The sequence below is a fragment of the Thunnus maccoyii genome, chromosome 23 (assembly GCF_910596095.1).
Source record: "Thunnus maccoyii chromosome 23, fThuMac1.1, whole genome shotgun sequence".
Taxonomy (NCBI): Eukaryota; Metazoa; Chordata; class Actinopteri; order Scombriformes; family Scombridae; genus Thunnus; species Thunnus maccoyii.
The window spans coordinates 19977107-19990382 of NC_056555.1; the positions used below are offsets into that span (position 1 = coordinate 19977107).

The 13276-nt window shown below is 37.8% G+C and overlaps 2 protein-coding genes across 2 annotated transcripts in view; both read left to right on the forward strand.

Annotated features, from left to right (window-relative positions):
- Positions 1-1177: 1177 nt before the first annotated feature.
- Positions 1178-8678, forward strand: LOC121890369 (apoptosis facilitator Bcl-2-like protein 14). The gene is made up of 7 exons (XM_042402551.1): positions 1178-1279; positions 2800-3247; positions 4548-4655; positions 6575-6636; positions 6947-7108; positions 8059-8172; positions 8281-8678. The coding sequence occupies exons 2-7, from the start codon at positions 2809-2811 to the stop codon at positions 8320-8322; spliced, it is 927 nt and encodes a 308-aa protein (XP_042258485.1). The 5' UTR covers positions 1178-1279; positions 2800-2808; the 3' UTR covers positions 8323-8678.
- A 3589-nt stretch (positions 8679-12267) lies between these two features.
- rassf3 (Ras association domain family member 3) overlaps positions 12268-13276 on the forward strand; it is an 80852-nt gene continuing 79843 nt past the window's right edge. The window contains exon 1 of the mRNA XM_042402552.1: positions 12268-13135. Coding sequence (XP_042258486.1) covers positions 12637-13135 — 499 coding nt within the window. The 5' untranslated portion in view covers positions 12268-12636. The remainder of the gene's footprint in view (positions 13136-13276) is intronic.

Consider the following 13276-nt stretch of genomic DNA (forward strand, 5'->3'; position numbering starts at 1 on the left):
AACAGTTTCAGAGACAACATACATACAACATAATAGACGGTTAAAAAAAAGAGCTTAAATATTCAGAAAACCAGGCAAAAATGTGTCAAACTTGAATCTGAGGCTCCTCTTATGGCGACAGTGAGGTTTAACATGACTGTGCAAGTATTTTCATGAATCAGACTTTGCAACAGCATGCGTCATGTCAGTGAACGTGCAGAAAGGCGTTTATTTACGAGAAAACGTTTTTGTAGGAATCCTTTGTCTTCCCATTCATCATCAAAACAAGTGCAAGGTGTGTTTCTAAAATATGCAGAGTACAAATAAGATTAACAGTGTGCAGACTTCACTTCTTTGTACTCTGAAATGATTTTTTTATTTATTTATTTTTTTGTCTTGCACCTGAATAATTTGCCTGGATGTGCACATACTTGGTCCCTCTTCTGGTGTTTCTAAAAATGTGCCAGGTTTCTGTGAAGATTGACCCAGACCCTGGTTATAAAAATCATTACTGTATTAAGTGAAATATCTGTATGAATGTAAACTTCTTTCTTATTTTAGTTCACTTTCTGATTGTCACTGATCCCCCATTTTTTTCTCTCTAGTACTGGATACCATAAATAAAGTATTTTGATGTTAAACAAGGTTATTTTAACAGTGAAAATGTCATTCAAAACAAAAGCAGCTTTCAGTCTTTTACCAACATTAAGAGATTCTTGATGATTCTGCTTGAATAAAAAAACTGTGTTTAGTTTAGTGGATATTTTTAAATGTTTATGGGAAGAAAATAAAACATGTACTGTATATACATTTGAGAGGCATAATGACAAAGCATGCCAGATTGTACAATTGTAACATCATTTGAGTAAATCTTATCATTTTAGAATAAATCAAGTTGAAATCCCTTCTCTTCTTTTTTTGCTGTGTCACTTGTTTGGGTTGGTTTCACTTTGTGTTTGTTAAAAAAAAAAAAAAAGAAAGAAAATAGATAGAAAAATCTATATTTCAACATTGTGTAAGTGAATTTTACTATGTACTCTTACTGCGGTCACATTTTGGCTCAACATGATCATTTATTGCTTTCGTTTCGATTAAAATGATCATGGACGAGACAAAAATTAGCCCCTTTTATTGCAACGATGTAGTAGCTGCGTCAGTACGTTTTGTGACGTAAGCACGCATATGATGATACTTAAAAACAGATCAGCTGAGTGGCGGTTAGTTCTTCGGCAACCGTCGAGGAAAACAGTACAGAGTGTATTTCTCTTCATATTCCTGTCTTTTTTTGACCATCTGGACCGTAAGTTCTTCTATTTTTACGTTTTTAAATATTTTATATATGCAGAAAGGTATTTAAAATTAGGATAAAGTGCGTTTTGGTGGATTTTGACAGTCGCTACATCTGGAAAAAGTTGATGATTCAATGACTCAAACTAATTAACTGTCATGTCTCTACCGGCTAACGTTTAACTAGACAACTAACTGCTAAAAAAAAAAAAAAAGTACATTTCCGTTTCTATTTTGTACTTTTTAAGACGTTGTGTCGACGAAGAAGCTAACAAGTGGCATTTAACTACTCCTAACACAGTTATGGTGAAATACGTGTGGTTAGACACACTAATTCAGGTCATTTAAAAGTGTACTTTTAACGCTAACCACAGTTTAACAGTCGTAATACAAACTTTTCTAACTCTTCAACGACGGTAACACTTTTTAAACAACTTTCTCAGTCGGCGTTTTATAGTAAACATATCACTTAACAGCTAATTAACTTATCCTTAAAGCTGTTTACTATGTTTTGTCATGTGTTTAATCAGACAACAGGTTGTTTTGTGGTTTACAGCTTGTGACAGGAACGACATGCCTCGACATGACTCATATTGATTTCAGTTTGACTCCACCAGATGGCGACAAAAAATCTGAAAAAGTGGCAGAAAAATAACTAAAATTGAGTTAAATTTAAAGGACAGGTTCACAATTTTTCAACTCTTTGTTAAAACAACAGTCAAACGAACATTTTAAACATGTTTTTCTTGCTCTAATCATTCCTCTTGTTCATACTGACCATCAGAAGATCCCTTCATAACGCATTTATAATGTAAGTGATGGGGGTCAAAATCCACAGTCCTCCTTCTGTGCAAAAATGTATTTAAAAGTTTATCTGAAGCTAATATGAAGCTTCAGCGCCCAAATGAATCAAATCAAGTAGATATCTTTCAACGTTACAGTCTTTTTAGTGCCAAAGTCCCACTTTTTGTTACTATACTTCCACTGCAGCTCAACAGGGAAACACAAAGAGGGAATTTGATGCTAAAAAGACTGTAAATGTGTCAGATAACCACTTGATACGACTAACTCAGACTGCTGAAGCGTCATATAAGCTTCACATCAACCTTTAAATGACTGTGTGGACACACTGTGGATTTTTGGCCTCCATCACTTACATTGAAAGCACATTGAAATACTAAGTTAGAATATGAAAATGAATAACTACACCATTATTAGTGTGTGCAGAAAGTACACATAAGCAAAATAAAATGAATCTATTGAAATAATCAGTCAAGTAGTCGATAACTGTAACTGAGCAATAACTGCCGTAGTGTATTTTGATCCTTCATTTAGGGCTGCAACTAACAGTCTACTCAAACAATCATATGAGTAATTATAAAAAATAGTTGTAATGAGTTATTGATGACTACTAGTTTCAGCTTTAGTTAGAAGGCAGCGTGAAATTAGACCCAAAAAACATCAGACTGTAGCTGTCAAGTCTTTTTACAACATGTTTTAATTCTTATCCACATGATTTTTATTGTCTTACAGTAAACAAAGATGGCAAACGGGCACATTGAGATCCAGGACCCCATCTCCAACCAGGACCCGACCAGCCATACAGACTGTAAATCTACATCAGACGCAGACAGCATGGACGACTCGGTGGAGTACAGAGTCATGATGGCGTACGCACAGAGGAGACGAAGGAAAACCAGCACTGAATCACCCAAACTGGTCGCACAAAACGGTGGCTTAGATTCAAATGGAACGTCTTCACCTCAGACGCCGGCCAAGGCTGAAAATGAAGCATCGGAGAAGAAGGAGGAGGAGGAGGAGAAGGAAGAGAAGAAGAAGGGAGGGAAGAAGATATGGAAACGTCTGCCAAAGATTTTCAGATGCATCAAACCTCAGACAACAGATGAGGAACCACAGAAACCACAGAAAACACCTGAGAGTCCAGATGATGTATTGGTCAGATGTGTTGATTTTCCGGAAGGTGAGTATCAGGATCTTAGATAACCCCAGTATAACCCCAGTATAACCCCAGTATACGCAGATCTCCACATGTTGTATGAAACATCAGTTTCTTATCTTTCTACTAGGAGTCATCCTCAGTGGCACTGAAAGTTTCCAACTAAAAGTTTCCACTTAAGAAAAATTCACAAAGCTGCTGAGAGCAACTTTAACTGAACTGGAACCTCGTGAGCTAAATGAAATGTCGAGGTTGACCTTGTTGCTACGGGTTACATCATGTTTAATAAATGAACCAACTGTGTCTGCAGTGATTAGGAGACAGCCAGGTCTGTCAGTGAATTCATCAATACACAAGAGAACAAGATGAATAGAAAGACTAATCTTCCTCATTAAGAGACATTTTAGATATTTTATAAACTGTAACATATTTCATACATGAAGGTCAGATATTAACACTTTGAATAGATCATATCAGGCATCAAACAACATCATTATTTGACGTTTAATAGTTCATAGCAGGTCCAGGTGATTGAGGCAGACAGTGAAACTTGATAATTGGGCTGTTTTTTGTTTTTTAATCTTTTTTTATCTTTTCTTTTTTTTAAATTTAGTCAAAGGACTTTTAAAAGTTTTGCCAAAAATCTCCGCCACTGATTTACATCACTGATTTTTTTTTTTTTTTTTTTTTTTTTTTTTTGGGTGAGCTGACAACATTTAACTAATTAATTAAACTAACATTTCCCCACATGAAGCCTTTTTGTAAGATGGATACACACGTTTGGTTCCAAAACTGTCAGAGTTTTGATGGTCATTTGATATTTACAGAGTAAATATCCCTCAAAGTTTATAACACTGTATGTTTACTGGTATGAACTGAAATGAAAAGGTTAAAATAAATTGTGGAACTGAGTTTCTTCCCCTCGTTTCTTTTTCACTTCAACAGAATATGATTCAAGTGATGATTCCCGCTGAGTCATAAAACCTCTGACTGCCAGTCATCTATTTTTGTACCTTTGCCCAGGGGTAAATACATGTTCAGCCTTTGTAAACTGGGTCAAAAGGCATAAATATAGACACAGACGTGCAGGTACAGGTTCTTGTTCATTGAGAATCACCTCGTGAGCTGTGAGTCAGGTCTCGTCAGGTCTCGTCAGGGCGGTTTAATCTTTGACCGGTAACAGATTCGTCACAGGAGGCATTTTTCTTATCTGTGTGGAGAAGCCTGTCAAAATACGGGCTTTTACTTGCAGTCAGGGCTGTATTTATTGTTTTGTATCTTCCCTTTTTAACTTTTCTATCTGTGTGGTCTTCATTTCTTTCAGATGACGTAAAAGAAGATGATCAGTTTGATCAGGTAGCGAGCAGACTGACGGAGATCGCAGATGAAATCCCGTTCACTCCTCCAGAGGTGGAGTCAGACGCTCCAGACGGTGAGTTCTGCTCTGAACTTGTTGTAAATCGCTTCTTTCACCTTGATGTCCATCAGCAGGTGTAGTTCATTACATTTGACTGTAGAGATGCACAGATTTATTCATCTTGTTCACTGTCGGCAAATAAGATGACATTCACTGATGTCAATGACTGATAATTATCTGTTGTGTTGCTGGATAAGTGTTGTTGGTTATTTGCGGACTGACTCAGACAACAGTAGTCACGCAGCTGCAGATTCAGAGAAGAAGCTGCTGGCTGAATACGACTCTGGTGTGATGTCAGAGGGCAACGAGTGTGTGTGTTTTGTTTTCAAATAAAAGTGAAAGTAAATGTGTAAATTCCCGTGTGGGAATTTTGCACCGACTCCTTGATGACCACAGCGTTTGAGAAAGGGAAGAAATTCCCCACAAACGGTGCCAAAGCTGAAGGATCACTAACAAGATGATGGAGTTCATCATATTAGACAAGCAGCCTTTCTCTGTTGTGGACGACAAGCAGGTTTAGTGAAAACTTTGAGTTTGTTCACTCTGAGATGAAACTCTGGGTTTCAGTTCCAGAAAGAGATCGAACTTAAACTCTGTGAAGCTAACCTGCTCGCTGGCAGGTTTTCTTCAACAAACCTTGAGTTTCTCTGCGTCTCCTCCCTCTGACAGCTAGACATTCATTTCCTCGTTCATTCAGTCCAAATCAAAGCTCTTCATTAGTGGAGCTTTACTGTCTGTCAGAATCTAAATCCTGGTTGGATATGAGTTTAGTTACTCAGGGACTTTCCAAAGTTAATGCTTTTATCTGCATCAGTCATTTCTTTAAACAGAGATCTTTGTCTTCACATTCAAATATTCCACAGTGTGAATTCATCCTCAGCATCAAACCTCTGAATGAAACTCTGTCAGTTTATTACAGCAGCTCCTGACCTGAAATGTTTATTGCACATAATGTTTAATCTGTTAACATTTAAAATATCGGTATGAAGCTTTAGACATGTAGGATCAATGAATAATTCCTATAATATAATATAAAATCTACGTATATTAAGCAGGACACATTATTACTGATCAGACTGTGAGCTACAGTCACGTCTCAGATGTTTTAAATCTTTATATTTTTCATCTTCAGTTGCTTCCTCCTGTGTTTTTATTTGTCAGATTAAAGCTGAACAAATATATTTAAAATGTAATGTAGCTGCAGTCAGATTCCACTTTTTCATCATTAAGGAAATATAAGTCTGATAAATGATTAATTAATGGAACACTCAATAAAACTTTATTGTGTAAACTTATTGAGGTTTTTCCAGCTCTGACTCAGGCTCTGACTCAGGCTCTGACTCAGGCAGCGTTCACACACACACACATTAATATCTCTACATCCAAAGTAGTAAAATGGAGGCTCTGCCTTTTTATTTACCTGTTGCCATGGTAACTCGCGGTCTCGGCGCTCCATTGACGTTGGCTTTTTTTCATTCATCACACTTCACTCAGAGTTGATTGAAATCTGATCGGCTGTTCTGAAACCGAAATCTGAGTTTCTCATCTGACGTTCATCAGTTCAGAGTTTGTTCAGTCTGCTTTCTGAAACCGCAGTGACTCTGCTCTCATTAACTTTTTCTATTCTAGCACTACGATTTTTAATTTTGTAAAACTATTTGTTAATTTCAAGGGGACGTTAATCAACTTTTAACAACATCAATATAATTATGTTAAAGTTCAGTCATCTGTAGAACAAAACCTGTTAAACTGAGATAATGTTGGAGCAACAATTGTGATGACGCGTTCTGTCTTTCTTTTTTAAGTCAGCAGTTCATGGAATATTGTGGCTTCAAACCTGCAGTATGTTTGTTAGTCTGTAAACGTCTCATCAATGTGTTTGTTTGTATTTTCTGAGGCTGATTGATAATCATGTTTGTGTTTGTGTTCAACAGACGAGGTGGAGAAAGTGATCGGCCTGCTGCTGAGGGAGAGTGGAGACAGACTGAACGAGAGAGTAAGAAATACTGACAATAAATATCACTGCAACCTTTTGGATATTATTATTATTATTATTATTATTATTATTGAGTACTTATGAGATATGACATTTATCAGCCACCAGATCATTGAATTTATTCCCAATTCTGCTCTAAAAGACAAAAGATGAGGTTTTTTATGTCAAAGTAACAAACCAAAGATCTGTAGTAGTTTATGAAATAATGTCAGTTATTTCCTTTTAAGATAATAAAATAGATCAAAGTGAGATGTGTACATTTAAAAAAAAAAAAAAAAACTAATCAGAAAATATCTCTTGTCTCCACCAGGAGCTGAAAAACGCATCTATCGCCGCGGAGCTTTTTAGGGATTACCGTTTCTTTGACACGTTAATAACGACGCTCCTCAGGAGGATGGGCCTCTGGACCCCTGACCCCGACGCTCCGGGGCCACAAACGTCCCCCAAGACCCAGATCGCCGTGACCTGTGAGGTAAGAACAACGTTGCCGTGTCACACAAACCTCAAGTAAAATGATTCTATGTCAGTCTGTTAAACCTTCAGCACGTCGCTCTGCTTTCTAAACAAACTCACCGACTGAGTCACGTACATGACACACAGTCTGCCGATTCGTTCTCCTGGAGGATTTAACTTTCTGGAGGATTAATCAGTCGAGACTGGAAAGTTGAACAGTGGAAAGTTGATACGTTTCAGCCTGTCAAGATGCTGTTGATGCTTCTTGTGTAATTTTTTTTTTTGGTATGAAACAAGTCAGTTTCAAGTAGTGAGAATGAATCAGTGTTGTCTAATCGATTTAAGATGTGCTCAGACTTTATGCAAAGCTAGATATAAAGTCAAAGAAGACATGAGCAGACAGGAATTTATGTTCATCATGTTGCTTTTTGACCCGACTTAATGAACGTACAGAAACCAGAAGAGAAAAGAGGAGAATTCAGAGGAAAATTACTGAAAGAAATGGATTTAGTGGCTATTATTTAAAATCAGGAGCTGAACTGTCACACAAGCAGACTCAGTGTGAACGTTACTGTTTGCACTGAGAGGGTCAATAAACATTTAATTTATGCGATTACAGCAAAGTGAATATTTGCTTCAGACCACAACTATATTCTGCACAGCTTCACATACAGTCACATTTACATCCTGCGAATATTTGCTCCGTCTTCATAAAACGTATAAATTTAAGCACGTTTCCCATTTCTGTGCAATCGACAGTCTCACAGGTCTGAGTTCACCTTCGTTCGTCTCTGACTCTGTTGAAACATTAACACACAGTCAATCATTGTTCCTGCGATGTGTCAGCAAGTTCATTTGCACAATCACAGAATCTTTTCTCATCACTTGAATCTTATATATGTGACTATTGTTCTTTTTAAATGTCTCTTTTGTTTTAACCACCACTTTACATGTTTCTGTTTCCTGCAGGTCACCAGTCGTCTGTCTGCGGTCGACACGCTGCCGATGAACCGACTGCTCGGTTTCGGAGCCACATATCTGCAGAATCATTACTCATCCTGGGCAGAGCAGCAGGGGGGATACGTACGTCTCACACACACACCCACACAATTAATACTATGTTTAAACTGTTTATTATACCCATAAAACCTTTTAAAATAACTCCTTTCTATATTTATTTCTCTCGTGCAGGAAGCAGCCTTTGACAGTGAGGAAGAGGATGATGTTCAGTGATCAGCTCCACATCGCTCTCTGCTGTGAAACCCGCCACGCTGCACCCTCAGGATCTGCTGACTCATATGAGCCACTTCTTTGTGTTTGACTTGAAGCGGAAACGACTCAAATATGCACGACTGTCATCTTGATAAACATCATTCTGGAGGCGTTTGACTGCTCTCTCTGGTACGAGGAAGGAAACGAGACTCAGGACGCTGATTGTCTATTTCTGCCAAATCCAGTTTACATGCAAATAAAGAAACCCAACCGGACAAGCATTACATCTACAAATCAACACATTTACAGATCAGTGTGTATATACAGATCAGTGCATTATATAAAAAAAAACAACATTAAATCATGTTTTATCTTTATAAGTTGACTTTTTCAGAAATCTTAAACGAATCTGGAGTCAAAGAAAATATATTTGTGTCATTAACAACTACATTGATGTGATTTATGTCATTAATTTGTACTGAACTGTAATCAGGGAGATGTTGGGTAGCTGCAGACTTTTTAATAATACTGTTTACTACATAATCTTTTTTTTATTTTTTATTTTTCAGCACTTTTTCAGCACTCTTGCACTTTTTCATAAACTTTAAAAGGGAAATTTCTTTTTTTCCCACTAAGGTGCATCAATGAGTCTTTTTTAGGGATGCCCGTGCAGAGTAGCTCATCAGTGATTGTTATTGTTATTTACTGTAATGCTTTATTTTTTATAATTGCCCAAAAAAAATGTGAGCAAAAATTAAAAAAACAAAAAAGCTATTTTGTTAAAGAAATGTCTTGTGTGATGTCTGAGTTTGTTAGTTTCGCTACACGTGAACGAACATATGAAGCAAAATAAGCTGAACTGGCTAACATTTAATATCAGTTCAGTCATATTAGAGCTGCAACTAACAATTGTTTTAATCATCCATTAATCTGAATATTATTTTCTCAATTAATCGATTAGTTGTTGGTCCAGAAAGAAAGAAAGTGGTGAAAAAAAGCTTAAGATGACGTTGTCAAATATCTTTTATCCCGACCAACAGATGTTCAGTTTACTGTCACTGTTTTTCTGAGAAAAGATTAAAAATAATTAATTTATTATCAAAATAGTTGGCAATTAATGTAATAATTGGCAACTAATTGACCAATTGTAGCAGCTGTCAGTCATATTAAGTAGTCTGAGCTCAGATTCATTCACTTGTCAAAAGGTTTCTTTTAGAGTAGCAGGAAAAATAAACTGACCATCTTTAAAACAGAAGTTACTGGTGAACTTTGCAGGATGTTAAAGACACTTTAAGTTCCAGGATGTTTTTGTTTCTCATATTTCATGATTCATCAGTATCAGACTGCAGAAGGAAGGAAATCTGATCAGCTGGGAAACTAATCTATGAGCTAAAATGTCCCATAATGTTATTAAAATCGTATTTGTATAACACTTAAAAACTGTTTAAAAGCCACTTCACAAAAATAAATTTAAAAAAAGCAATAAAACTAATAATAGCAGCCAAAATGTGATTGTCACAATGTAAGGTAGAAGTTAAAAGTGACACATTAAGACCAATTAATGCATAAATGGAAGTTAATAATAAAAAAGTAGAGATTTACAAGTGTGGGAGACCTGATCTGATCAGACTGTTGAAAGATCAATAACTTACTGAACTGTTGAAATTTAATTTATAAATTTAATATAAAGTACACGTCTTTGTTTTCCTCTTAACTGCTGAGATCTGATTATGCTGAATAGTGAAAACAGCACCTCCCTGTGGTGGAAGGAGGAACAGATACTATCCAGTTCAAAATGTTAAGAAGTTATTGTGGTTTTTATATTTTTATTTTCTATTTTATTATTGCAGCCGCCACATTTCATCCAGGCCACAAACAAACAAACAAAATACCAACAATTATCTAAAATGAGCCAAAATTATGTCTTTGCCAACAGTCCATTAAATATTTTCTTTATATAACAGAACATCTGCTCTGTCTGGCATTTTACATTTTACAAATACAAGATAAAAAGCGACTAAAACACAGAGAAAGTTTGTCCACAATTTTTTTGTTTTCCAATGACAACTTCTGTCAGGGAAGAAAATAAGATATAAGAAAATAAGATATTTGATCATCATCATATCAAGAAATTAATTAAAAGTTGGAACAGTCTCGTCTTTCCAACACAACAAAATACTTTATTTTGCAAAGTACGTAATGGTGATAAGTATTCTTATTTTTAATTTATCTGAGTTCTGATTTGGTGTGGAATTTAATGAAAATAAAAAGGATTGAACTGAATTTCAGTATCTAGCATTGATTTTGTGAAGTTATATATTGATTTCCAAAAGCTGCTTAATTTCTCACACTTTAAATAAATCTCAATTTTTTACATTCTGTGCAGAGGAAGTAACTAAAAAGGCCCCAAACAGCTATAGATTTATTATGATATTTAGACATGAAAAATATTGAATTATCTTACTAAAACAGGCAACTTGTAAACTTCTACTTCAGACGAAAACATTGTACCACTATATTTACCTGACAGATAAATGTTACTGGTTGCAGATTCAGATTTTACCCACAAAATATAACAATATATGATGCATTATTATTCATTAAACTATCATATATCAACAGCATTATATAAGAATGAAAAGCTCCACCTTGATCGGATGTTAAGTACATTTAAGTACATTGTGCTGATAATTCCTCTCTTTCACTCTTCACTTTTAAGTAAAACTTTGAGTGCAGAACTTTTACCAACAAGTCCTCCAAATTAAATGAACACATACAGTTGGTCATTTCTACCTGCACTCCAGAATGACCCACTGGACCGTAATGTGTTGCTTTCCAAACAAATCACTGTTAAAATAACAATGTTTATAATGTGACAACGCTGTGGTTAAGATCTGGTTAGGTTTAGGCACAAAGACCACTTGGTTAGGCTTAGGATAGATCAAGATTTGGGTTAAAATGATCACTTGAAACGTGACAACTGTCGTCATCATGGCAAAAATGGCCCAACTTGTTTGTTGGGAAAACCATCTAGCCATCCACCAAGCCAGTAGCTCCAGGTCTGGAAAGTGAAGCCAATGCAGAAGAGCCTTAAACCTGCATTCTCTCTAATGGCCAGCAGGGGGCGACTCCACTGGCTGCAAAAAGAAGTCTGATTGTATAGAAGTCTATGAGACCCTACTCCTCACGTGATTTATTACCTCAGTAAACTCTTTCCTAATGAGTTTATGGTCTCAATCTCTAGTTTCAAGTCTTCTTCAATACAGAATGAAGTTCATTTTGTAAATGATGGTCCCATTTAGAGTAAAATAGACAATAAAGCAGCGTAGGCTTTAGGGTGTGGCTCCGTTGCTACCACGGCAACAACGTTGATTAGCTAAAGTAACCATGACGTAACCCCAGATTCACAGAGCACAGGCGTAGCCACTGCTATTTCACAGTGTGTTTTCAGTTCATGAAAGTTAATTGTAACATTTTGGTCGCCTAAAAAAGTCTTGTTCAGCGTTTGGTTGTGATAAAAGACCCTCTAAGGAGTCGGATGTTCAGTTTTTCCAGTAAGTACATTTTGTTTTAATGGTTTTAACCCTCTTTTACGCTAGTGAAAACTAGCATTAGCATTAGTATTATCACAGTTAACCACAGACTGTAAATGTACAATGCTAACCAAGCTAGCAGCTAGCGCTAGGGTCAGCTCCGCCCTCTCCTCCAAATATTGTCACTTCTGGCTCCAAAAAAATCAAAGACAGTGACACTCAAATCCAAGATGGCGATGGTCAAATCGCTAAACTCAAGGCTTCAAAACGGTAGCCCACAAACCAATGGGTGACATCATGGTGACTATGTCCATTTTTTTTTTACAGTATTAACCATCCACCCAACCCGCCTCCTCCTCATAAGGAAGTCACCTTACATTGACGTCACCTGACCTGCGTCACTTCTCCAGGTCATAATTACGACAGCTGCTAGATGACGTCTGTCACTCAAATGTAACTATAGGTCGTTTTTGGTGTTTTTAACAATACATCATTATTAGATTTACATATGAAAACAGTTCTGAGTTCTTCTACCACTATCAGGACCAACATTCCCAGTTAGAGAAAAGGTGAAAATAAAACAAGACAGAGAGGATGAGGAGGATGTTCAGTTTCAGGGGCCCCAGAGTTTGCCTGGGGCCCCCAAATCAGTAAATCCGCCCCTGCCTGCACACCTCCGACCGCCTCAACCTGCTTACCGACAACAAACACGGCTCATCACAAGCCGTCTCACCTGCTGTGTGTCACTGTTTAAAACACCTGTACCGACCTGTTACGCAGCAGAGTATGAGGAGCGTGCGTAATGTTTAACGTCGTGCACCAGGGTCGGAAATACGCCCCCACGCGCTCCTCGGTGCGGGATGACTCTCCGTTAACCGTCCAGGCTGTTCATATCATCAGCACCCCGGTTAGACTCAGCGATCCACCGGAGGCGACGTGGCCGCCACCGGGCGCCAAGATGCGGATGTCCAAGGGCGCCGTGGTGGTGAGAGCTGACCGGCGGCACGCGTCTCCTCAGCCGGCCAGTCTGGAGAGCCTGGAAGCGGCTTGGAGCGAGAGAGGACACCCGGAGAGGAGTAACGGCGAGGCGGACGGACTGGAGGATCACGGAGGAGGGCCGCCCCGGGGCAGGAAGAAGGGGTTCAGACCTCCCGATGTGAGGACCATCTTCTCCCCCGAGGAGAGGGACCCCAGGGTGAAGCAGGAGTCCGGGGAGGGTCACACCTTCCTGCCCAGCTGGGAGAGCAGCTGGTGTGATGTGTGCTGCCACTACATCTTCCAGGATGGTTTCACCTGTGCAGGTGAGTCTGCTGATTATGAGTCGGGGGTCCCACAGTGAATGAGCCCCTTCAGAGGTTTATTTTAAAAGTTTAAAGACTCATATGAATGTCAGGTGACTAATCTGTTTTCTGTGATTTTGTGTATATATTCAGGTTGATTAG